Below are 27,523 nucleotides of genomic sequence, written 5' to 3'. Positions count from 1 at the left end.
GAAAGGCTGTGCCCTTTCCTTTTCTGACCCTCCAAAAAATAATAAAGAAAAAACGTAAACAGCCAACAAGATCTGGGCACTTCTAGTGAGTTCCTACAAAACAAGATGACGGGTGTGTTTCGGTTTACAATTTCAGGACTTCTTGATGGAGACCTTCATCATGTTCAAGGACCTCATTGGGAAAAATGTGTATCCTGTAGATTGGATGGCCATGAGTATGGTTCAGAACAGGTGAGCTGTCACTCATTTCTAACAGCTACCTTACCCCAGCAATCAGTTTAAAGAGCACTTGTAGAGACAAGGTGGGGATACCTTTTCCCTGGTGAAAATAAAAAGTGTAGCAGAGTCTTTCTACCTTTAAACCCCAAGGAGTTCCACACCAATCTTGAAACTTCTTTTTTTTTTTTTTAAATGTTTTAGTCCTCATGCCTTTTTTATATACTGAGCTGGCTACCCCCCACCTTCTCCATTCTTCAAATACCAGTTAAAGTAACATGCTTTGTGAAGTCTTCCCTAAACTCTCGAGACAGTAGACCTTAAGGTCAGCCTTATTAAAATTATATTATTTTAACATTTATTCAAAATAATTAAATATATTTTGTGGCACAGAGTGAAATAAATTTAGGAAGCATTGGATTAAATAGCTTTGAAAAGATTTCTGTGCTGCAGGACTTCCTAGAGCCTTCAGTATGCTCATGGAATTCTCTGGAGGATTTAGGATACAGAATTTCACAAATTTATTTGTTAGTGGAATCGTTTGGTGTTCATATATGTATGTTTCTCTGTGTGTATATAATTTCTATTAACATCTCATAGGATACCAGTATAACCCAAGTATAATTCAGATCCCACATAACCCAGCACAACATTAAAGAAAAGTAATTATCTCTCAAATAGTATCATCTCATCCAAATGAAATTCAAATGATAAGACTCAACAATACTTTCTGCTATTCCCTTTCTCCATTTCTGTGGTTCTCAGTATCTCTCACATCCTATGCTTTATTCAAGTTTCTCTTAGAATCTTATTCTCAGTCCTTATCCACAAACCCCTTTAAAATTGGATCCTCTTGGCCCCTTCCCCTTTTTTCCCCTCACTTACTTCCCTTTGGCTTTGTATATTTATTTTAAATCCACCCAATGAAAGGCCTTCACTCTACACTGTTGTCTGTCTCTACCTATTGCCTTTGTTCCATATCGCAAAACCAAGAATTGACTGGCAAATGGGAATATCCCTAGAGGGTGAAAGAAAAAGAGAAGTTGAAGAGGCAGATGCAAAATTCTCCTTAATGGGAGGCAAGGAGAAAAGACTCTAAACATTTACTTATTAATAATTTTGTCATTGGATACAGTCTGAGAATTTCTATCTCGTGTATGCCTCATAGCTGACTCCAGTCCCAGGTGACCCTCATCCCTTACCTTTCTGTCCTCTGAAAAGATGTTCTTCTACTAATTGGATGCCTAAGTGTCTAGCCATGTGACTTGATAGACACACTTACCCACAGTGCTCTTGGGGCCAGCTTTAGGGGCTGGTGAAGGGAAGAAGAGGTTTCTCAAGGCAGAAGAAAGTATGTCTGTGCATCAGAGCTTATGTTGGGAGGAGGAAAATCACCCCAGCAATAAAATGTCAGAATTCTCATTCTGAGCTAACCTTGCCTGCTAACCCAGGCCACATCACAGATCAGAGGCAGGTCCATTTCTACCTCTATGTCAGGGCCAGCTTTCTGGGTCTGCAACTTGTGCAGTTGCTTACCACCCTGCACTATAAAAGTCCCCATACTTGGTGTAATGCCCTCTCTTTATCATCTTGAAATTCTTAGTAATTTTTCGACAAGGAGATTCACATTTTCATTGTGTACTGAGCTCAACAAATTATATACCTGATAGTACCTTATGTCAATGTTCAGTCATCTCATATTATGGTAGTAGCCAGCTCTTAAGCTGTATGTGAATCCTCTTACTGTCTGCCAGCTGGTCAATAATGTCTTCAGGCTTTGCCAAAATACATGAACCACCCACATGAGTCATCTTCAACTCACCCTTTACTTTAGATACATTCAACTATTCACTGTTATCTACCATTTTATTCTTCTGTGACTTGTCATAAACTATTGCTTTCCTCCCTTCTAGGCCAAACTCAGCATGAAAGTATCCTTCAAATTCTTGACACTATAATCTCTCCTTTGTGGATGCTTCTAGAACTCTTGTCATGGTAGGAGAATGTGTTCTTTTCTTTGTGTTTCTATACATGCCCATATTATGGCACTTATTCTACTGTACTATAATTATCTCTTCACATGACTGTTTCTGTCACTAAAGAATGGACTTCTTGAAGGCAAGCACTATATCTAATTTATCTCTGTGTTTCCAGCTCCTACCGCAGAGCCTGACATTCATAAATACATATAATGAACTCTGTGTATCCAGTGAGTACTTACTGATTAGAATTTTTAAAGAAATCTAGTTTAAATTTGCCTAAGTAAAAGGAGAGTCAAGTTTATTAGTTCAGACAACTGAAAAATCTCAGAGTTATGACTTCAGGCATAGATGTATCTAGGTGCTCAAAAAGTGTTGTAGGAAATCTGTATCTCTGTCTTTGCTCTTTTCTCTGTTGGCTTCATTCTCAAGTAGATACTCTCTTTGTGGTGGAGGAAATGCGCTCTAGAAATTCCAGATATATGTCTTGAATTAGCAACCCCACTAAAAAGAAAAGGCCTCTTCTTCAATAGGTATAACAAGAGTCCCCAGGCTAATATTCAGAGTTCTGGCTTAGGATACATGCCCATTTATAAACTTCTGTGGACAGGAAAATGAAATTTGCTGTTTCATCAAGCTTGGGTCACGTGACTCACCTTGCAACTGGGAGGCTATGGTTAGTTCTACCCAAACCACAAAGCCTGGGAGCAAAAGGGGAGGTAGGGGGAATAGTTACCCAAAGGAAACATCTAGGTGTTATTACCAGCAGGAGAAATGGATGATAGATAGGCAAATAAATGCACAGACAACTACCACTTATACAGGGTCAGGATGATGGAAGCCCAGAGAGGCTGCAGCCCTGACCAGGCCAGCAATTCCTTCTGCGTCATCTACAGTCATCTTAGAGGAAGCATGTGGAAGAGTCTGGAGGGATGTCCCCTCCTGCAGTGCCAGCAAGCTATGGACTTTAGTCTTTTTGGGGGACAGGCCCCAAGAGATGATACCATAATCCTTGGTTTCTTTAAACTTAGAAAATGACAATATGATTTTCTAAAGGATCTAAGGAAGTGGAATTGTCTCCTAAGTAGAAATATTTGTATCTCTTAAGGATCATCTAAGTACTTAAGTCTCTACATTAAAAAAAAAAAAAAAGAATCAGAAATATAGTCGGGTTTCAGACTTCTTAGTTCTGCCACTTCTATTTCTTGGGAAGTCATTTAATCTCTTGGACTCTCAATTTCCTGATCTGTAAAATGGGGATTAATTATAATCTCCATTTCATGGTATTTTTTGTGAGGATGGAATGAGTGACTCCTCAGCACAGTGGTGGGACCTCAGAAAACTCACTGAATAGAAGCATTGCCATCTCCAGGTGTAGACAACAAATTTAGCCTTGGACTAGAGAAGGATGTGCCTAACGTCAACCAGAAAAATGACTCTTTTCTCCTTGAAGTCATGTCGATGAGTCAGTAGATGTCCTTCATCTTCAGTCCACAGTGGGGCACTTGAAATTTTCTCACCTCTTTTACATTTGCTGTGATGTTATGATAGCTAACATGTATTGAGCATCTAGATCCAACCCTGCTGTGAATACCTTATTTAATCTTATAATCTGTATGAGTTTATTTAATCTTACCAACAAATTTATGATGTAAACTACTACAGTCCACATATGAGGACAGATATTACATATGAGGATAGATGAGTAACTCACACAGTGTTGCACTGCTAATAAGCCATGCGATCAGAGTCCGTGTTCTTTATCTTTACTGCTTTATCCTGTAAAATAGTGAGGCTCATTTTATGAAGTGCATTGTACAGATGTGCTCACTGCATACGTAGTGGCTCAGATAACTGAAAGAGACCCAAAGAGGTAACTTGTCCAAGGTCATGCAACTAGTTAGTGAAAGATTTCAATGTAAATTGGACAAACAGAACATTAGCCTTGCTTAGCCCTGACTAGGATTTTTCAGAACATCATTTCTACTTCCTATGCTGGTTAGTATGTACTTTACAATTTCCTTCCTTCCTTCCTTCCTACCTTCCTTCCTTCCTTCCTTCCTTTCTTCCTTCTTTCCTTCCTTATTACTTATATATTACAAAACTTACCTGTTTTTATAATTTATCTGTTATCACTTATGATTTATGTGTGTATGTATTAGTCATATGTAATTTATTTATCTGCTTGTTGGAGAGAATGGAGTTTTCCAGAGTTGAATGTCTCCTCAGCTGTGTGTACTGTTTGTGTATGCAGACAAAGCAACATGTCTACTGCAAGAAATGCCTTCTGTTAGAACATTTTTTTCTTTTTGGTAAGATGCAGCTTTCAGAAAGATTTGATTTACATGATACGGTAAATTTTTAAATGATGAAGTTCTTCATAATATTGTAAACTAACAAAATTATACCTAGGAACCTCTTTTCTCCCCTTCCATCTGCACCTCAAGCTGGAAATCCAACATTTTGAGGGGGATTGGGGGCTTGTACACATCCCTATAGCATCTTAAATGGAATCAACCAACACATATTTATTGAGTGTCCTGGTTATGCAGGGCTCTAGGGAGTGGGCCTGTGCCGTGGTCCCAGAAGGCAGGGGGCTTACGGTCTAGTTGGTGAGACAGTAAATGTGCCCATGGAAATATAACCAATTGCTGCAGTCACTGCAGTGAGTTCAGAGCACAAAGAATACCCAGACAAGTTAGGATTTACGACTGCCAGGGTCCATATCCTGCCTCTACCATTTAATAGTTAGATGGCCTTGGGCAAAGTTATGTAATTACTATGACTCAGTTTTTCCTCCTGTAAAATGGGGCTAATAAAAGTACCTATCACAGTTGTGAGGGCCAAAATGAAATGAAATAATATACACACAGTGGTTAGAACAGTGTTTGGCACATGGCAAGCATTTCATAAGTGTTAGCTGTTTTTTTTTCCGTGTCACATTCCTATGGTTTGGGAATATCCAAAATATTTCACAGAAAAGGCAAATCTGGACCAGATCTTGTCTACCTTTATCAGTGACATATTTCAAGGTCTAACATTGTCTCAAGCACATAAGAGGCACACAATGGGGTCACAGAAGTCAAGTGTAGGATGTTGAGTAGGGCAGTGCCCAGCAGTCATATGGTGGCTCCAACGGGATGCTGACAAATCACTGACTACCACTTCCCCTTCCTACTACCTACATTAATTTGTAGTGCCTACTCCTTTTTATGGACCTCGCCTCCTCCAGTGCATATTGCCCAGAAGGAGGCCTCTCCATGGGTTCTTTAGCCAGCACAGCACAACTAATCCTGGTGTTCAGCAGGCTGCAGGAGTCTAGATCCCAAGAGCCTACTGCATCGCTCGCTAGAATCCCAGATTACATGAGCGGTGTCAGGGGCACCGCGGAGTGAGCCGTTCCTTGACGCTGAGCTGGAAGCTGTCGATTCACTCTAACCTCTTGGGTGCATGGAGCTTTTGTGTGTTGTGAGGGAAGTAGCTTAAAGGCTCTGGGAGAATGGATTTCTCACTGCCTCAAGGGGAGGAGTGAGAGCTCCCTTCTCCAGCTCTTTTATTTTCCATTGTCAAGTGTTAACCAGTAGAATCAACTGCATCCTATGGACTGCAGGGGGAAGGGGAAATGGGATTCAGAGAGGCCTTCTCTCTCCCTTGGGTGTTTTCACCAGAAAGGGCATACCCTTTTATTTCCACAGCACAACCTCTGGGTGTGGGTTGGTTGTCACATCAGAATGTTTTCAGCCTTGGATACTCCTGCCACAGAGCTACCAGGTGACCAGGCTGTTAACAATAATGACAACAACAGTGACTGACATTTATTGAGGACTTCTATGTGCTGAGGCATTAGGCCACCAGCTTTATACACTACATCTTATTTAACCTTTACATGGTTTATTTCACATAAGGGGCAGTTGAGATTCCCAGAGGTCAAGCAACTAGCTCCAGGCCACAGCATGGAAGAGGACCAGAGTGGGACTCTGACCCGGGATCAACTTGCTCCAGCACATGCTGGAGTCTATGTAATAAAAGTAATACCAATAGCACCTACTTCCTAGTGATATTGTGAAAATTGGTTGAGAAAATTCGTATAGAACACTTAGTAATATCTTGTTAAATTTTAACTATCATCATTATGACCCTACTGTGCCTTCAAGGATCTTTCTGCCAGTTTCTTCCTTCTTACAGCAGCTGACTTCTCTCTCTTACAGCTTCTGCTTCCTGTCAGAGTCATCTGTTCATGGCTTGTACTCAGGACGTAGGTCACTGCACTCTCCCTGGTTGTCATGCTATCGGACTGCCTAAAAGGATTTGATTTAACTACACTTCAGGCCTGGGTGCCCCCACGGGGTACCCATAAGGTCACCCATGGGCTGCTGGCCACCCAGGGAAGACTGTCTGAGTCAAGCGTTGGCCTTGTGCCCAGGCAGCTGTGGGCAGAGCAGCAGGATGATAGGGACAAAGTGTATAGGAACTTGGGGCAGAATGGCAGGCACGAGTTCGAGCATGCCCAGCGCCAAAAGACTGTGCAGGCTGGCCTTCAAGGGAGCCAGTATATCCTTCTGGTTAATTGCAAAGTCTTTAGAGAGAGACAACCCTGAGATTGGGTCTGGACTCTGCTGCTTATGTGCTATATGAATGTGGGGAGATCATTTTATTTTTCCAATATTCAGTTTCTTCTTCTGTTAAATGGGTGTAACATTGGCTCGTACCTCAGTTTGTAGAATTATGTGAAAGAATGTCTGTTAGAGTACTTAGCACAGGGTACATGAATACTTGTACTTGTGTAGTTGCTATTATTAATAAGGTGAACTCATAGCTCCCGTTGAACAGAATTAAGAGGTTTTCTTATGGACAGAATAGCATAGTGGTTAAATACCTAGGATGTGAAGGCATCGTACCTCTGTTTAAATCCTGGTTTCACATGTATTGTCTGGGTTATTAGGAAAGTTACCTAAACTCGTATCTCTAAAATGGAAACAACATCTAACTGAGAGAATTAAATGTAAGAACTAAAAAAGAAAAACAGAAACACAGAAAGAATCCATGCTAAGTACTTAGCAGAGAGCCCTGCCCATTACTGGTAACTGTGGCTCTGATTATTATTGATTTCATAGATCCTGCTAAGCATTGCAAATGAGTTGCAGGAAGTGTTAGGTTGAGATTTGATCATGAACTTTGTTTTCAACAATTCAAGTTCATTGTTGAGAGTAACAGAGATCATTGAGTATGTTTTAATTCCAATCTACTTCACCATATTAGTGCTTAGGATTTAAGTATAGCTATTTTTAAAGAGAAACCAAAAGACATAACTTTTCCAAACCCATACATGAGAAACCAAAGTTAAGTGATATTATGATTCCCAGTGGGTAGCTGTGGAAGAATCCAGAGAGAGGGAAGAACCTTGACTTACTGCCCCCAGCCCTTATCTGCTATCAGTATCCACCATTAACACAAGAGTGTTGATCAATTCCTGGTCATTCAACTGGCCTTTGAGAACCAGAGACAGATTTAGGCTGACAATCAGAATAATAACTATTACTGACTACTACTAATAGCTTTGTTGCTTCTGAGAATTTGTAAAACCCCTCATTTTGGGATCACATTACAGATTCCAAGAAGTTTATAACATGACAGCCACTCAATGCATTTCCCTCTGGGGAATCAGATACTAATCTTAAAGGAGAAAATATAGATATTTTTCAAAGGCATATTAGCAAATGACAGAAGAGCAAAACCAAAGAAATCTCACTTTCTGACATCCTGATATGGGGAGGATTTTGTGAAACTTTCATTGTTTTGTCTTTGTGTGATCCTACCTACCTCAGAACTGGTTACTGGTTGCAACTTGTCCTGTTTGCCCATTTTGCTGTCAGTCCCTGACCTCAGAAGAAGAACGAAGCCATGCAAAGGGTCTGAAGTGGCCACGGCTGCTCTCTTACTGTCGTTACCATGGTGTCAGGCACCATACTCCACCCTTGCCATGTTTTTGCCATTGAAGCCTGCAGCAACCCTGTGAAAGCGGTTACATTGTTGGTATTTCACAAGCATGGAAGCTGAGATGTCAAAGTGATATTAACAGATGTCCCAAATCCACACAGCTGGCAAGTGGCAAAGCCAGAAACCACATCCAGCTGTGCGTGTATGTGTGTGTGGGGGGGGGGGGGGGGGGGTATACAAATCTTGGGATCCTGATACCAGGCTGCACTGTCTTCTTTGTTCAACAAACATTTAAGTGCTTGATGAACACCTGGCTCAGGTTCTTTACAAGGAGTGCCCAATGTAGCACATGCTATAATTGCCCTGCCCACACTCTTGGCCCATTCAGAGTATACCTGCAGCTTTGGTGGACATTCACCACACATCCTGAGAGCTTCCTACTTCTTTCATTCTCTGGACTTTCTCTGGCTGCAAGAGAGAGATCAGTCCATCTGCAAGGCAAGCCAGAAGTGCTAGGGACTTAATGTCCTCAGGAGTAATTTTCACCTTGTGAGGGGCTGGCATTAGTAAATAAATAGCCCAGGTTCCTCATCCCTGGGAGGGGATACCTCTGATGTGCAGGTACGCTTTATACAGTATCTCAGAGCTTCCTAAGCAAAAATCATTACCCAAAGCAATAACCTTCTAATTAATACTTTCTCTACTGGCATCCTATTGTGTCTCAGGTAAGCCAAATAGACATTTTCCCTGGACCAGACATTCAATGGATAAGTAGTTATTGATTATTCACTGTTAATCAAAAATTTTAGTGGTACAGGTAAGATCTGTCCACTCTCCTTGAAGACTTTACAAAAACACATGCACAATGGAGACTAGATCACAGTTTGGCATGTGGCAGTTTGGAGGCTATTGCAGAAATCTAGGAGAGAAATGATGGTGGTTTGTTTGAGGTCACTGGCAATGGGGTGATGAAAAGAAGTCAAATTATGAGTGTATTTTGAAAGTAACACTGAGCGGTTTTGCTGACAGGCCAGGTATAGGATATGAGAGAAAGAGAAAAAATCAAAGATGCTTCCAGGTTTTTTTTTCCCCCACTGAGCAATTGGAAGAATGGAGTTACTCTTAACTTAGATGGGAAGACTACAGGTAATAGGAGTTGAAATTTTTTTTTTTTTTTATTTAAAATTTTTTTTTTTCAACGTTTATTTCTGGGACAGAGAGAGACAGAGCATGAATAGGGGAGGCGCAGAGAGAGAGGGAGACACAGAATCGGAAGCAGGCTCCAGGCTCTGAGCCATCAGCCCAGAGCCCGACGCGGGGCTCGAACTCACGGACTGCGAGATCGTGACCTGGCTGAAGTCGGACGCTTAACCGACTGCGCCACCCAGGCGCCCCAATAGGAGTTGAAATTTTGACATTATGTTTGAGATGCCTATTAGTCATCCATGTGAGGGTATGGAGTAAGGAGCTGGGTTGCAAGCTGGAGCTCAAGGGAGAGACCAGGGAGGAAGATGTAAGTTTGGGAGCCAAAGGCAAGTAGGTTGGAGAGTAGATGAGATCACAGAGGGAGTCTCTGATTTCAAGGAAAGTACAGTCTAGTGGAGCAGACAGGCATTATTGAGTCACACAAATAAGTCATCCTAGACCATGATGAATTCTGAGAAAAGAAATTGCAATGACCGTCCTTTGGGGGACACAAAGATGCAGCAGACCCTGCCCTAAAGAGATTTAAAAGAAGAGAGGTAGTCTATACAAAGGAGGAATGCAGCTTTGTATCAGAAAACAAGAAAAAGCACAGAATAGCAGTGAGAAATTAGTCCAGAAAGGATGGGGTCCAGTCATGAAGGCCATTGACTGTCAAGAGAAAGAGTTTGGGCTTATCTTGTGGACAGTGGCCAGTCACTGAAATGGGTGATTAACATGACTGGAGGGGTCCATTGGGCAAAATATTCTTGATATTGACGAGGCAAGAGATGGGAGGCTGAAAGACCAGTCAATGGGGCTTGGTAGGAGGAAGGGAAGGAAGAGATGGATGGGAAGACATTTAAGGAGAAACACAATTTGACAACAGGTACCAAAATGTTAAGTGGGCATAACATTTGCTAAGTATTACCACTTCAAGAAGAAGACTGGAAAAGAGGTATATTTAGGAGGTGCAAGGCATACATAAAGAGCGATCACTGAAACACTGTAAGAGCTGAGCATCTAGGATCATCACTAAATGACTGATTACATAAACTGTGACACATCCATACAATGGCATGCTCTTCAGTGATTAAAAGGCATGATGTATATCTGCATTCATTGGCACGAAAGGAACACACTATTTATTGCTGAGTAAAAAAGACAAGCTGTGAAACAGCATTTGCCGTTTAGCCCTATTTATCAAAATGATATCTTTCAAATACCACTCATGTGTATACATCTAGGGAGACCTTTGAACATAACGTTCACCAGAATCTCAAGGATGGTTTTCTCTAGGTGATAAAATTTGGTGGTTTTTTTGTTTGCTTGTTTGTTGTGGAGGAGGCAATTTCTGTCTTTCTGGATAGCATAAATTTTCTGGCATAAGCTTGTAATAGTTTAAACAAAAGATAATGCACATTTTCTGGGGAAGTCAAATGGTTAGTTCTTAAGTTCTTGCAGAGCAAACATGGCCCCAGGTCTACTGTATGAGCAGGTGGGTCAGCTGACCTCTTCTTTGGGTCTTTGAGCCCCTCCCTGAGGGAACTTTGGTCTGGAAGATGGGGAGGGATGCTTGACCTAGCATGCTGAGATGGCCTAGTGACCTTCTCCCCTCTTCCAGGGTCTTCCTGAGAGCGATCAACAAGTTTGCAGAAACCATGAATCAGAAGTTCCTGGAACACACAAACTTTGAGTTCCAGGTGAGTGTGAGGCACCATGGTGTGCTTGGGGTGCCCTGGCAAGGCGGCTCTAGCATCTTGGGCTGATTGCTACATCAAACACATCTTGAAGCACACATAAGGTATGCCAGTGCCTCTGGGGGTTTCCACAGATGGGTGTGGGCAAGGAGGGAACCAGGCCCTTGATTGAAGCTGAGGGTTTAGAACCAGGCCCTTGATTGAATAGTCATTAACTGAGCAGCATATGCAAATGTGACTGTATAATGTATCTTATGCTAAAGAGGAGATTTGCGTTCATCCATTGTCAGAGTGGGTACCACCTTTTAGAAATGTATCACATTCTTGTAGTTTTCTATTCACCGGAGCCTAGAAAAGCAGCCACTCAAACTGAAAAATAAAGCTCACAAAGCTCACAGTACATTTCATGATTCCTTCAGAAGTCACTTTTTGGGTTCAGACAATCCCTGGGGCCTCTGTGAGATGTGAGGGTCTCAAAACACATCCCTGGGGCAAGCAGAGTGCCACATCTGCTCAAGGTGTAGGCAAGAAGAGACAATTCCTCAAAGCCTTGGGGAAAAGTCCAGATTGCTACCTCTGGCTGGAGATGTGAGAGAGAAGGTCCCTGAAAGGGGATCCCTCCTCTGGGGAAACCCCTGACCCCCAGGATCTCTTGCACTGCAAGTTTAGCAAGTAGCCGGTGAGCTGAGGCAATGGTATTTTCTGCCTGCTCATCTAGGGTGTTCATTTCTTAGCTGGGCTTTGGCCTATGACTAGATGTGCAGCTTCAGACAAGGCCTGGGCTGTCTCCATGCCTCAGTTGGCTCATCTGTAAAAAGTTCATAATACCTACTCTTTCTGTTTCATAGGGTTTTTGCAGAATTGGAATGTGTCAGGGGGCTTGCTGGGAGAATTCACTGTAAGGTTTCACCAGTCTCCATTCAAATGCTTTCTCCCCTGACTGAGCCCTTTTGAGGGTTCCCCGCTGATCCCATGGTTTTTATGTATTACCACTTAGCCTGTTGTAGTCTCTTCATAGCACTAAATGCTATTTGAAATTATCTTTCTTATTTGTCTACATGCACATTTTTTTTCTCTTTCCTCCAGTAAAGTGTAAGTTTCATGAGTGTAAAGACCTTATACTCACAGACTCTACGCTCTGTGCCCAATGCATAGTAGGCCTCCTTGGGGAGATGATGCCTGGGTGGAGGGCTACAAGGTCCACTCTGTTGGAAAGCATTATCCTATAAGTATGTAATAAACATTATCTTTGAATAAGATTCTCTCCCACTACCTTGCATTCAAATCAGGCAACTGAGCTATTATGATAATGATGATAAAAAGAGTAGCTGCCATCTTCTGATGGCTTACATGTGCAGATCTCATGGGAAGCATTCTATGGGCATTATCTTTCTCAGCCCTTACCACTACACTACAAGTTAGTTACTCTTACTAGTACTTTTTCTGCTGGAAGGATGTGGGAACTGAGACTCAGAGGTGATAAGCAGATAGCCTGAAGTGTCACAGCATGTCAGCGAGGAGTTGGGCCCAAAGCACAGCAGTGGCTGACATCACAGCTGCAGATCACCACAGTCATGTGCTAGATAGGGAGTCACCCCCGCACTGGGTTCATGGAGAGGTTCTGGCTGAGAGTTATAAATCTCTGACATGGAAACAAAACATGTCACTTTGGCTGTTTTGAATCAGGAGAAGTGTTTGATTCCCTTCCAAATGTGAACCAGATGCCTGCAGGCTTCAGGTACGAGTGTGTTCCAGGAAGCTAATAAGGTCATTGCTTTTTTGGAGGGGCAGCTTGGAGTAACATATCTAGAGGCCAGCAGTGAGGCAGTGTTTAGGCCATAGAACTGCCAGCTAGTCCGTCCATCTCTTTCCGTGGGTGGTGGCAATGACAGCCTCAGACCTGGTTTCCCCGACTCTGGCTCTCCTCCATGGCCTTAGGGGATACTTTCCAAGAGAAGTGCAGCTCCTGTCCCTCATGCCATTATTTGAGGTTTTATCCTGTTTTCCTGAAAAAGAATCTGCATCTGAGAGATGCCCAGAGAAGTGGGGATTTCATACATAGAAGATTTGAGCTTATGAGCTGTGTGACTTTAGGCAAATTACTTCACTCCTCTGTGCCTCAGTCTCTTCAATATCAAATTAAAATACTAATAATAGCTGCCTCATTGGATTTTTGAGAGGATTAAGTGAACAAATTCATGTAAAGCACTTAGAACACTACCAGGAACATGGTAGCAATTTAATAAAATGTTAGCTTATTATAATAATGGTCATCATTTTGACGTGATGGCCCTAAAATATGTCAAATCTAGGAACTCAATGTCAGTCCTTGGTAAACAGGATAGTGGGAAGGCATCTTCCAGTCCCACACATTGCCTAGGGCTGTCATACCCACAGAGTTTCATAAAACAGAAAAATGGCCAACATTACAGAATGAAATAAGTCTCTTTTCCTAATGAGACTTCCATAGATATTTGTTAAAAAGTATTCAAGAACAGGATCATTTTTCAACCTTATCTTTGTTCTCCTACCTTCTCCTCACCCCGTGCGAGAATGGATTTGTTCTCTGTACCCTGCCTGGAACATGCCTTGTTTCCTTCTTATGGTTTCATTAATTATGCATTTAATATCAGCAGGAACAGCATCCATCACTAAGCGCTGCTGGCCTTGGCAGCCACTGTCCAGAGGAGGGGTAGGTGCAATGAGATTATCTCTAATATCTTTTCTGGAACTGCGGTTTTATGATACAAAGGGCAAAAAGCAAGAAACTCTGTGGGTGCCACTCTGTGGGTGACAAGACTTGGGAATTATAGAAATTATGTTTTCTGCCTGAGGCTAAAATAATTTGCATTCCCAAGCCCTGTTCAGGAGGCTGGGCCTTGGCATTTACATGCATTTGAATGGTCAGGGAAGACCAAGGGAGGATTTCAAATTCAACTCAGCAAGGAATTCTGTTTAAGAGCAATTCTCATGGGTCCAGGACTACTGCAACACATTATGAGGAACTCAGAAGCAGAGCAGAGCACTGCTCTGCCCTCAAGGATCTTAGAGTCATATAGTAGGCTGTAAATCCACCTTCTAGCATCCAAGCTTTTGAAGATGACTTTTTTTTTTTTTAGTTTATATATTTATTTTTGAGAGAGAGGAAGAGAGAGAAAATGTGCAAGAGAGGCAGAGAGAGAGGGAGAGAAAGAATCCCAAGCAGGCTTCACCACCAGCACAGAGCCCAACGTGGGGCTCAATCCCACAAATCGTGAGACCATGGCCTGAAGTCAAGAGTTGGATGCTTAACTGACTGAGCCACACAGGTGCCCCAAAGATGACTAACTTTTATTAAGCATCTACTTAGGGCATTTTCATCCTCACCATAACCCTGTTAGGTTGGGATATACCCAGTTTACTGGTGAATATACTGAGCTTCAGAGAAGTGGTTGACTTTTCTGTTAAAGGTCATCTAGCCGCTAAGCAGGAGCTGCTGGAATTCAATTCCAGTCCTGTGTGCAAGTCCCAGGCCCTTTCCACTCTTCTGCACTGTCTCTTAAAAACAGAGTGCCTTTCAAATCTAGGAGACAGCTCTATTTAGCTTCAGAAACACTGTCTGCCCTAGTTAGCTCTTGCTGGAATCTGGGATAGAGAGCTCTACAATGATTGGCTGTGGGATTAGATTCTCCATATTGGTTACTCTGATTGGCCAGGAATCCGTGGCTACACTTCAGATGTGCTCTTTGGCCCTAGGAAGATTGTTTCTCTCTTAGGCAGCTGTCTGATTACTACTAAGAACATTCTCTCTACTTGGGAAACTGTAATGGGCTCTGTATTTGGTAATTCCAGCCTTGGCCTTGAGGCATTTCTGGATCAGCTTCTGGGCACCAGATCACCTTGGGATCATTTTTGAACCTGTACTGTAGACCCTATGAAATGAAAAGGATACTTCCAGTCATTACTGAAGGACTAAAAGCAGGCTTGGTCTTTATAAAGGCAATGTAACTAGTAATGGCCAAAAAAAAAAAAAAAAAAAGTGTGAGAGAGTATACACACACATGGAGAGCACCCATTGAAGGCTTGAAGAGGCCCACTGTACCCACCCCCCCCCCCCAGAGTACTTCCCACCCAGGGAAGATCCTGGTGGGACAACTTCCCCACACCAAAAGATGGTCGCATGCTTGGGGATAGCTTCTTTGGCCATACCTGCTTCAGCTTGAGGACTCTAGACTATCTCTGACATGATGTTCCTAACCTGAATCCATGATTGGAGGCTTTTACTCCCAAAATCACTCCCAAATTCCCAAATTAACAAGAATGCACAGGGAGTGCTGGGCTCATTAATGAACTTGCTCAACAAATATTTCCTGAGCATGTGCTGGGTTAGACACAACACTGGATATTGGATATTCAACAGTGAATAAAAAGAGGGGGTTCTTGCCTGCCAGATGCTCACATCCATTAGAAGAGACAGGAAATAAATAAGTTCAACTTAAAACATGTCAAAAATCCTGTGAGCAGGGTGTAATGAAGGTGAATGGGTGGATCTGCTTTAGACAGGGCACATTGGGAAGGCTTCCCCAGGAAGTGATATTTGGAAGGCAGCTATGCTCACCATTATATGACCAATGCCCACTTAGGAAGTGATTTTTGAACTGGGATTGCAAGATGAAGTAGGAGTTTTCTAGGCAGTGATTTCCTCATTTGGCCCTTATAATTACCTCCCTTTTCATACTATTAGCTTCATCTTTCCAGATGAGGAAACTGAGCCTCAGAGAGGTAGGGCAACTTGCCCATGAAAATGGAGCTGATAACTGGAGTGGAACCCTGGAAGGCAACCTTTCAGTGTCTATTAAAACAAACAACAAAGACAACAAACAACAAAATCTATGTAGACCTTGTCTCTTAACAGTTCCAGATCTCAGAATGTTTACTACATTATAGTCTCTCATGCATAAAGATGTATAAACAAAATGTTGATTACAGCACTGCTGCTAAAGAAAAAAAAGTTGGAGTTAATCTGAATGCCTATAAACAGGTAATTGGTTAAAATTAAAGTATATACTTATAGAAGAATACCATACAGCAATAAAAGAGACAGAAGTAGATCTGTACAGGCTAATGTGGAAACATAGGCAAGAAATATTGATGAGAGAAAAAAGCAAAGTACAGCAGACTACTTTTAAAAAAAAATGTCTATACATGTTTGTTTATACATAAAAAGATTTTTAGGATATCCAGGAAAGTGTTAAAAAATTTTTCTTCTGAGGAATTAGACTAGGGTCCAAGTAGTATGGAAAATTACTTTTTATCATTTAATCTTTTATACCATTTTTTTTGCCATGTGTATATTACACTTATAATTTTTTGAGAGTTAATTGAAAGTAACTAAATTCTAGTTATACCCGCTAGCAGTATGACTTTGGGTGGTCATTTATGTGGATCTCACTGTTTACTTACATCTGTGAAATAAGGGAGTTCAACCAGATGACCCTTAAATTTATTCTAGTTGTAACTTTCTATTGTCCTATTATTTCAAAATATTAAATTTCCAATCAGAAGCCACCTCAACTCTTCCCCCAGGGAAGAAAGATCCATATGTTTGACTAAAGCCTCTGTGGCTTGCCTGAGCCAGCTGAGCTGGGTACTTAATAGACATGCCACCAGGCAGTTTGGAGCAGGGAGGAAAGGAAAATCTAGAACCTTTTGAAACAATGGGAGAATTTTTCTAACAATATGGTGATCAATAAATAAATATTTTCTAGCACCCAGCTACATTTAAGCCATTGTGCTGAATATGGCATTAGGGATACACATAAGTGGAAGACAAGATCCTTGGTGCTTGTGGAGCTTACATTTGGAAAGACAGGACAGACAAATAATCTATGACTAGCACCATGGACAATGCCACCACTCCATTTACTGAGCACCTGACATGTGCCAAGCCTGTGGTGGATGATTTCATGTGCATATTATTTTATTTTATTTTATTTTATTTTATTTTATTTTATTTACTTTACTTATTGTGAAATTTATTGTCAAATTGGTTTCCATACAACACCCAGTGCTCATCCCAACAGGTGCCCTCCTCAATACCCATCACCTACCCTCCCCACCCTCCCACCCTCCATCAACCCTCAGTTTATTCTCAGTTTTTAAGAGTTTCTTATGGTTTGGCTCCCTCCCTCTCTAACCTTTTTTTTTCCCCTTCCCCTCTCCCATGGTCTTCTGTTCAGTTTCTCAGGATCCACATAAGAGTGAAAACATATGGTATCTGTCTTTCTCTGTATGACTTATTTCACTTAGCATAACACTCTCCAGTTCCATCCACGTTGCTACAAAAGGCCATATTTCATTCTTTCTCATTGCCAAGTAGTATTCCATTGTGTATATAAACCACAATTTCTTTATCCATTCATCAGTTGATACCTAGCACTTAACAACAATCCATTCTGGTAGTTACCATTATTTTCTTCCATTTTACAGGTAAGGAAAATGAGGTTCAGAAGTCAAATAAGTAGCTAAAGGCAACCCAGCTAGTAAGAGATAGAACTGGTATTCACATCGTAGTCCATGAGACACTGATGCTTGTATTTTCTTCACTACTACTGGATGATATTGTCAAGGAATGTGAGTAGAGCACAAGTGTAGGTGTAGAACAGTAGACCCAAATCTGTGGTTGCACATACTAAGAGCTACTCAAATTCGGAAGGGTTGAGCAGACCCGATGTGCCATCTGAGAAGGCTTTGTGAAAGAAGTGGGTCTTGAACGGGGCTTCGATGAAAGAATAGAACTTAGGTGCAATAGGTGAGCCAAGCCAAGGAGGCCAAGATGCTCATGTTGTGTCTATGGAGTCTGAGCAGATCAGCCCCCTTGGAATAGGCACTTTATTGAGGGAGAAAACACTGGAAATTGAATGAGGCCTGAAAAGCCATGTTATTGCATTTTGTCCTGGTTCTTTAGGAACAAAAGACAAGGAAGGTCCAGAGCAGAGGCATTATGAGCACCCAGAAATGTCTGCTTTGGCCACTGCTCACCTCTCAGGTTATTGCATAGATCCACTCACCATGACAGACTTCCCTCAGTTCCAAAATTGGTTCCACATAGCTCTCTGGACAAAACTGGGCTGGGCCTGTGGATGAGATACTTAGGGGCACATTTCTGATCTACTAAGAAAAAAGAGGCATAGGATCTATGATCTTATAACCCACAAAGATCTTCAAGGAGGGAAGACAAAGGAAAATCAGGTTCACTTCTAAGCATGTACCCCACAGAATTGAAAACATACATCCACGCAAACACTTGTATGTAGAAATTCATAGATACATTATTCATAATAGCCAAAATGTGGCAACCACACAAATGTCAGTCAATGGATGAATGGGTAAGTAAAATGTGGTATATCCATATGATAAATTAGTATTCAGCAGTAAAAATAAGTGAAGTACTGATACATGTGACAGCACAGATGAACCTTGAAAAACATTATGCTTAGTGAAAGAAGCCAGACATGAAAGGTTACATATTTTATTATTCCCTTTCTATGAAATGTCAGATTGAGCAAATCCACAGGGACAGAAAGTAGATTAGTGATTTCCAGGGGCTAAGGGGGAGACAAGAATGGGGAATGACTGCTAATAGTGGGGATGGTTGTATTACCTTTTGTGAATATACTGAAAACTATTGAATTCTATACTCTAAAAAGTGAATGTTATGATATATGGATTATATATAACAGGAATGGGGTGGCAGAGAAACATTTTTGAAGGACTAAGTCAGGACAGAGGCTAGCAAGAGGCTCTAGATTTGACGTGTCTGTGTGTTCCAGATGTGTTGAGGGGACACTTCTGGAATGGTTTTTGAAAGTAATAGCAATTCAACTTACTTTGTCCTATCTTTGTTCTTATTGTGCCCTAATTATTCTTATGGAAATTTCCTGAAATCAGGAATTTATCACCTTCAAAATAACACTTTCCATGCCCTTTGACCGGGTTTTCTGTTTCCTTGGATTGTTGTTCCATCTGATCTTAAATGGGGGGAGGTATTAGCTGTGCTTAGGCAGACCAAAGCAACACATTTTCAGAACCTGCAAGTCATGGGGGCACCAGGAGGAAGCATAGCCAGAGTGGCCGGGAAAACTGACCTGTATAGTGTGTTTGGATAAGCAGTGTTACTACGGAAACAAGAGACCTTGAGATGTGATTCTTATGGGAAGTCTTTGAAGGATGTTGAGGAAGGGAGTGATAGAACCCACCTTGGTTTTTCTTTTTTTTTTGAACCCACCTTGTTTTAAGAAGATCCTCTGGTCTCTGTGTGGAGAGTTGACTTGATGGACTTCACAAGCCAGTAGTTTGCTTCTTTGTACTCCAGGAGCGGGCTTGGTCTTTCGGACCCTGGGAGATAAATTTCAAAAAAGAAAAACTTTTTCTGCCCACAGAATGTGAGCCCCACGGGTGTAGGGACTGCTGTCTGTGTATGTGCACTCCCTATGCCCACATGACGACAATGCCTAGCGTGTAGAAGGTGTTCAATAAAAAAAATGCATTAATGCATCTTCAGGCAAAGACTGACCATGGTGTGTAGAAAGAGTCCTCAACTTTGATCAGAAGGCCTGAGTTCAAATTCCAGATCTACTGTATATATAACAAACTGAGTGACCTTTGGAAAAATACCTAACCCCTCCAAGCCTCATTATCTTCATCTGTAAAATGGGACTAATGATAGCTACCAGGTTTTAAGAGATGAAAGGAGGGATGTATGGGAAAGTGCCTGGCCCATGGTAAAAATGAAATACTTGTTTTCTTCTGTCTGAAACTGGAAGCATAAGCCCATTTGAAAGCAACACTCTGGGCAGCAGTAATGATGTTATCAAGGGTAAAGCTGCCTTTTACTTAATCTTGGCCATCTGAAACCTCCAATGAATATCTTTGAATTAAGGATGAAAGTCTCAATGGTGAGTGATTTCTCTAGCTAGTGTTACCCTTCTTTTGCTAGTCAATGTTGAGAGGGGGCTGAAAGTGGATAAGTTTGTGCAGCAAAGTTCCCCCCACCATCTGCTCCTTATAGGGGCTTGTCATCTTATAATAATAGCCCTGAGCACTCAAGGAGCCAGGTTGTACTATTTCCCCTGCTACCAAAGGAATCAATATATATAGCCAGTGCTTTTGAGCCCTTACAGAGATCCATGCCCTTTAAAAACATCATCTCATGTAACCTTTACTACTAGGTCTCTGCAATGGGTACAGGGGGTACCCCTTTTGCAGATGGGTTCACTAAGGCTCCATTTCTCAGGTTCTGTAGATTGTATCAATATCGTTATCACTGCAGCCAATATTTTGGAGCACTTGCCATGTGCAGAATGCTTTGCTGGTTCTATTTTAACAAAAGCCAGTGGAGTAGTGTCTTGTATTAGCCCTAGTGTTTAGCACCAACTGATCATGTAAGTATTATAATTACAACGAGCCTACCTATAAACCAGGCCCTCAGAGGTTCTTGAACTCAAATGAACATCAGAATTACCCAGAGTGCTTATGAACACACAGATTTCAGAGTCTGATTCAGTAGGTCTAGGGTAGAGCCAGAGAATTTGCATTTCTTTTTTTTTTAATGTTTATTTATTTTTTGAGAGAGAGAGAGAGGGAGAGGGAGAGTGGATAGAGAGATGGGGGGACAGAGAATCCCAGACAGGCCCTGCATTGTCAACACAGAGACCAATGCGGGGCTCAAACCCATGAATAGTGAGATCATGCCCTGAGCCAAAATCAAGAGTCTGACTGAGCCATCCGGGCGCCCCAGATAATTTGCATTTCTAACAAGTTCCCAGGTGATGCTGTTGCTAGTGGTCTGGGGCCATACCTTGAAACCATTGACCTAAGGGGAAGGAGGAGGCAAAATATTCTAAGACAGAATGGGTTTCAGGCTGGTCCTCTGAGCTATCAGGTGGATTAGGGAGGACTTCCAGAAATACATATCCCTCATCAACCTCTAATTCTACCAGGGCACTCAGCTTGGGCAAGTTGTTTGTCTTTCAAAACACAAAATGAAGCAATTTTTCAAAAGCAGCCCTAAAACCCTCCCCTGTCACCAGACTGGGGACCTGGTCAGTGCCTAGAGAAATCCATCCATTGTCCTTGCTTTGGCCAGGATGTTAATTTCAGAGTCCATGCCAGTTAGAAAATTGCAGTGCACAGAATTAAACTGGTTCTGCCACTATCTTCTTCCATTTTCATAAATTGTTCACATTACCCAGCATTTAATATGCTTTCCCACTTCAGACCCTCTCCATGACTGTTCTCTACTCCTTCATTTACAGCTGTGGAACAACTATTTTCATCTGGCGGTGGCTTTTATCACTCAGGATTCTCTGCAGCTGGAACAGTTCTCGCATGCCAAATACAACAAAATCCTGAATAAGTAGGTTGAATATTTGGATCTCCTGGAAGTGGGGGCTTCATGGAAATCTCTGAGATGGAGACTGAAGCAGACATTTGTTGTTTCTCATAGGTATGGGGACATGAGACGGCTAATTGGCTTCTCCATCCGTGATATGTGGTACAAGCTTGGTGAGTAGGCCCATGCATCCAGACAGACACATCTGCACACGCCAAGCTCCTTCTAGAAGACCATCTGTTAGAGGGCCACAGGGGTTTCAGTGGTGGGAGCTTGAAATAACAGTTTATCACTGTGTGCATCCTGGGTCCTTAATAAGCGCCTGATGAGAGAGAGTGCCCATCCCCGTGTCCTGCCCCCAAACAGCCGCAGATCTTGCTTGATGCCCCTGAGGGCTTAAGAAGTCAAATTGGAATTTACAAAAAGGAGGAAGGGCAGGACTGCTGAGGGAACTCATGTTCTCACACATCACATGCATGCTTCCTGCTGACTGGTGTGCCCTTCCACCTCCAGTTTCTTAAGTGATGTTGTGATGTACAAAAGACCCTCCAACCCCACGGAGGAGAATTGGTTCTGTGGAAGATGAGGGTCTTTTGTGACATGATTTGAGCCGGAGGGTGACCCCAGAAGCCACCCCTGTCCCAGTGAGCTACAGGACTCATGTGTGAACTGTGTGGTACCCGTGGATGGAAGGAAGTGGAGATGGAATCAGGGAGACATTTATTGAGAGTCTGAGTCAGCCCTGTGCTAAGGAGATCTTATTTAATCTTCAGTCACCTTCTGCAAGATGGAAAAATGCCCCCTCCTTTTATTGATCAGGAAACTCAGAGAGGGAAGTAACTTGCTTGAGATCAAACAGCTGCAAGGCCCAGAGCTTGGTTTTGATCCCACAAGGACAGGGGCCACACACCTTGCCTCAGGCCTGAATCCTGCTCCATAAATATAAGTGTTGAAAGGATGAATGGATAGGTGGATAGATTAATGAGTAGTTACAAGTAATGAACTATTTTCATCTCCAATTTTCCTGTGCCCTTCTTGACTCTCTGCTGCTAATCTACTCTGCCCTGGGCTTGGATGTAGCCATCTTCAGAGGAGACACAGGGACTGTGCCTAGTTTTCGGATTCAACCTAAATTACCTCTCCTGACATTGCTTCTTGCTTCCCTAGGGGTTTTAATGTCTTTCAGTTCCCTTCGGGTTTCCTGGACAGCAGTTTCTTGCCCTTTCCATCAAGGTCCATTCACTGCAGGGGAAGCACAATGGATAGACCATCAGTCTGGGTTCTGTGGTCTCTGGCAGCATCAGACTTGGGTTAAGAGCACACACTGGTACCAGAAGGGCTATGAATTGCTTTACAAAATCAAAGGGTGGCCTGGACAACCAGGCCCAGAACAGACTGCCACATACCTGCCTTGGGCCTTGCCCTGTCATTTACAAGCTGTGAGGTCCAAAGCAAGGGGACTGAGTGACACTGGGTAGAATCTGGGGAAACAGCACCTTCTCCCAGGGCACTTATGAGTTTCATAAGAGTAAAAACTGAGAGAGTAAAGCCATGGAGGCCATACCCATGGTCAGAATTTTTATCATCATTTTCATCCTTGCCCCATCAGGACAGAACCTAATTTTCCTGTTATGGCTCTTTAATCATTAGCACCAGGCCTATAGGGGCAGGGCCCAGGCAGGTAATGTAAAAGAGTGAAGGGACTGGGATATGTTAAACCCACAGACATCCATAACACAGGGTCCTGTCAACATTTGGAGTTGAATAATTCTTTGTTGTATGGATGCCCTGTGCACTGCAAGATATTTAATAGCATCCCCGACCTCTACTCACTAGATGCCAACAGCATCCTCCCTACTCCCTAGTTGTGACAATCAAAAAAGTCTGTAGACATTGCCAAATGTCCGTGGGGAGGGGGAAAGGGATGTGCAAAACCACCCCTATTTGAAAACCACTGCTGTAAAGAAATACTATCTCTGCCCTATTTTTCTAGAAAAGCATGCCTTTATCAGTCTTTTATTTCTCCACTTTGGAAACGGACAGGGATATAAGAAATATTTTATGTGTCATTGACCATTATTCTTCAATAGGAAAAAAAAAAAAAAGGATAGTGCAAGTGCAAGGCTACCTAATAGTCAGCACATGGCCTCAGGGTCAGGAATATGGGAGGAAGTAGCTGGCCTGGAACGAAGTCAAGCAAACATACCCCCAGCGGAAGGGGCAGCTGCCATTCTGATCTGATTCATTGCCATCCTGTTAGAAAGCAAGGCCAATGATGTCCCCATCTTCCAGTTTTTCAAAAGAAGCCAGGAAACAAATTTTTTAAATGCATTTTCCAATTTCTACATATTGATGATAACTAATCAGAAGTTTTAAAAACATTGCATATGCCCAGTGAAACATGAGTGGCCCGGCTTCGGTTTGCGTTTGACCTTGCACTCTTTGCTTCACAACGGCAGAGACGAGGTAAAGCCGCGGTGGGCTTCCTTTCCCACACCAACACCCCAGCGGTTGCCAGAATTGCAAAACCGGGATCTGCACTTTGTTTGTCTCTAGCTCTTCCACACAGGCTGCTCTTTCCTGAATGTCCTTCATTGCCGTTGTTTTGCACACAGAAGATTTTATTTAGATATAGATTATGTTTTGGCAGACGTTCTTGCACTCCCAATTATGCTGATGAATGGAAAGATGTTACCAAATATTCCACCTGCTTAGAATTCCACAGAACATCAGAGCTGGAAGGGCCCTTTAGAGATCATATTGTCCAGAATTTTTCTAATGTTTATTTTTAGCTGAGGGCCAATAAAAAAAAAAAAAAGAATCTCCTGCTCAATACATAAGTTGGTTGAAAGCCAAGCTGTTCTAACTAAAGTGGGGTGGAGGGCCCAGAGCCCATTATAATGGGCCACACCTGAGCTCCCATGTGGACCCCCCCCCTGAAGATTTTCTGGGGAAAGATTCTGAAGCACTTCAGAGAAGGGTGTGAAGTTATGGGTCTAATCCAACCCACCACTTTACCTGTGAGGAAACTGAGGCACAGAGAGGTGAAGAGGTATGTACAAAGTCAGATCGTGGATTAAGAAGCAGATTCAGGACAAGGACCCTGGCCTGAGTGTCTGTCCTGAAGTATTGCAGACTCCTTGCTATTTGCAAATACAAATGATGAATTACTGCAATTAAAAGATATACTTGTGGGGCGCCTGGGTGGCTCAGTCGGTTAAGCATCCAACTTCGGCTCAGGTCATGATCTCACGGTTCATGAGTTCAAGCCCCATGTTGGGCTCTGTGCTGACAGCTCAGAGCTGGGAACCTGCTTCGGATTCTGTGTCTTCTTCTCTCTCCACCCCTCCCCTGCTGGCGCTCTCTCTCTCTTCTCTCTCAACTCAAAAATAAATAAACATTTAAAAAAAAAAGATATACTTATTAGGGTTTGGGGTTGCAAGAAAGAGAAACTGACTGTGCCTGCCTTAATCAAAAAGGTACTTACCAGAAGGGCAAGGAGAACCAGGCTGTGAAGGACAGGGTCAGAGCCACTTTAGGATCCAGGGGAGGTGGCACAACTTTGCCTTTAGTATGTTCCATTCAGGCATCACCCTGTTTAAAGATCCGGTCCCCAGAGGATGCCATTCTATTGGCCTTCCTTGGATGACCTCTCCCTTGATGGTCCCACCAAGTCTCTGTCCATTGAAGGGGTATATTTTCCCAAAGTAAGATGTTTATGGAGTTTTTTTTTTTTTTGGGGGGGGGGGTGGTGGTCAAAGTCACTGATGTCCACTGAATAAAACAAGAAGTGAAGGATCTCTTGCAAAGATGGTCACCCTCCTCACCTCTTGGCCTGGGCTTCCATAAAGAGGAAAGTACATCAGCCTGAAGGGATTTTCCTGTTACTTATTAGTTACATAGCTGCCTTCCTCCTCAGCTGTCTTCCTTCAGGCATAAGTGAACAGAAAGAGGAGGCAGAGTGAATGGATGGTTTCCCATCCCCACCCCACCTTGTGTTCTACTAGATGCTGGCATTAGCATGCATTCTCCTAGTATGCTAATGAGGTTAACCTGATAATCCAAACCAGGACTAAGCACTGTATACACTAGAGACCAATGTAGTAGATAATGATAGGTTTTAAAGTACAATTTATGGGATATCCAAGACCAAGTGAAACTTAGAAGCTGTCTGTGGCAGACACAGCTGAGAACCCACACAATACCATTCTTCCCTTTGTCCTGGTTAACTGAACCCTAGGTTTTTTTTTTTCATGATCACAGTTTGCTCAGTTAACAACATCCTACTGCAGGTGATGGCCATATGACGCATCTCTGTCCAAAGAGAGTCAACAGAAACAAACTTGTTGGGGCTTCAGGAAATCCTTTTTGTCCAATTTAAAACAAAAAAGGGAAGGGGACAAATTCAATGAGCACAACACATTTTTTGCCCATAGACCTTCCCCTTCTTCCTTTCTGGAAAACAAGATGCTTGGATGTACAGTATCCAGTTTGAAGCTATGAAGACAAAAGTCATATGCTAAGGATGGGGGAGCAGCTCAGGACTGACCATCTTTTGACTTCTTGTTAAGGAAGAAAACTAATGCAAAACTTACTCAGTGTAGCCATGGTAATCAGATTTATGTTATCCCTAACTGATACATCATCCAATTCAACCCCCCTCCCATTTTATAGGGGAGCTCACTACGGCCCAGAGAGGCACAAGGACATTCCCAAGGTCAACAAATCAGTGATTCAGCTGAAGTGAAAGAACCTGTCTCTTGTTCCCAAGTCCAATATTCTGACTAATATTTTTTCAGAATATGCAAATTATTTTCAAAGAGTGTGAAATAGTGAACTGTTTTTCCAAGACTACTGATAATGAGTAAACCATAATGCATACTAACCTTTTAAATTTTGTTTTAATGCCCAAAGCAATCAGGGCATCATCACCATGATCATCAGTATCAACATCATCTTCTTCTTCTCATCAGGAAAGATTTGAGCAATCCTGTGATGATAAGATAGCTAATTGCAAAGATAATCTCAGGCTTAAAGATTATTTAACATTCTTCAGAGAAAAGCCTAGACAAATACGTGTGTGTGCATATCTCTGTGTTTGTGTGTGCTTTTGTGACAGAGGTTACTTGTGGGAGGTTTTGATGGAGAGAAGGACCACATCTTGTTACCAGGGCCAGAGCACTAAGGGGTTAATGCCGTTTGTGTTTTTGGAATGGGACTATGCCAAATGTAATATACATTTCCTGATAGTATAACATCATAACATTTGATTTCTGCTTGAAGTGAAGCAATGCACATTTTGCCAAAATGACTTTGCACTTAGCCATCCCACATTCACTTGGGTTAACATCAGGCTGCGGGGTTAACAGTCTTTGTGGTAAAGAAAGACAAATTCAAGCGGCTGGCATCATGGCCTCGTCTGTGGGGAGGTTGCTACTGGCAGAGCCATGAGATCAACTGGGCCTTTACTTTTTAAGCATGTAGAGAGTGCCCAGCTCAGCACTAGGCTCCAGGGAAGGGTGGGAGAATTGGAGAAGGATAAGGCACAGTCCCCACCTTTCTAAGAAGAGGCACCATCTAGTCCTAAGAGTAGAACAAACTAAGAATTTAAAGAACAAACTGAGATGTGTTCTTTAACGTGAAGTGTGTGGTAGAGACTCAAGAGTTCAGGTAAATGGGAGGTAGGCAAGGGCAGTAAGGATGGATCCACTCGGGAAAATGGCTCTTGAATGAGACCCCAGTCTGGCCCATGTCCAGACTGAAAGAAAGAGGGGAAAGGACAGGTATTCCAGGAGAGCAACCAGCCTACACAAGCATGGCTTCTTAGGTTTGGAGGAAGCTGCTGGCAGGAAATAGAAAATGGAAATAGGGAGGCATCCATCCATCCATGTATCCAACTGAACATTGATTTACTCATTGAATAGCAAATATTGAGCAAAATATTGTGGTAGGCTGAATAACATTTCCCCTAAGATGTTAATGTCCTAATCCCTAGATCCAGTGTATATATTACCTTACAAAGTGGACTTCTCAGACATGATTAAGAATTTTGCAGATGGTGAGAGTATGCTGGACTGTCCAGGTGGACCCAATGCAACCACAGGGTCCTTAGAAGTGAATAAAAGGAGTCAGAAGAG

The 27,523-nt window shown here is 42.4% G+C and overlaps 1 protein-coding gene across 2 annotated transcripts in view; it reads left to right on the top strand.

The window, feature by feature from the left end:
* The window catches only part of DOCK2 (dedicator of cytokinesis 2), a 422,335-nt gene that overhangs the window by 330,745 nt on the left and 64,067 nt on the right, over window positions 1–27,523 (top strand). For both annotated transcript variants that reach the window (XM_047853312.1, XM_047853320.1), the window contains exons 29-32: window positions 137–231; window positions 10,939–11,017; window positions 21,310–21,410; window positions 21,501–21,559. In XM_047853312.1, coding sequence (XP_047709268.1) covers window positions 137–231; window positions 10,939–11,017; window positions 21,310–21,410; window positions 21,501–21,559 — 334 coding nt within the window. The remainder of the gene's footprint in view (window positions 1–136; window positions 232–10,938; window positions 11,018–21,309; window positions 21,411–21,500; window positions 21,560–27,523) is intronic.

The sequence above is a fragment of the Prionailurus viverrinus genome, chromosome A1, assembly GCF_022837055.1.
Source record: "Prionailurus viverrinus isolate Anna chromosome A1, UM_Priviv_1.0, whole genome shotgun sequence".
Lineage (NCBI taxonomy): Eukaryota > Metazoa > Chordata > Mammalia > Carnivora > Felidae > Prionailurus > Prionailurus viverrinus.
Note: the sequence above shows the minus strand (reverse complement) of the source record. Positions and strands in the feature narration are given on the sequence as shown.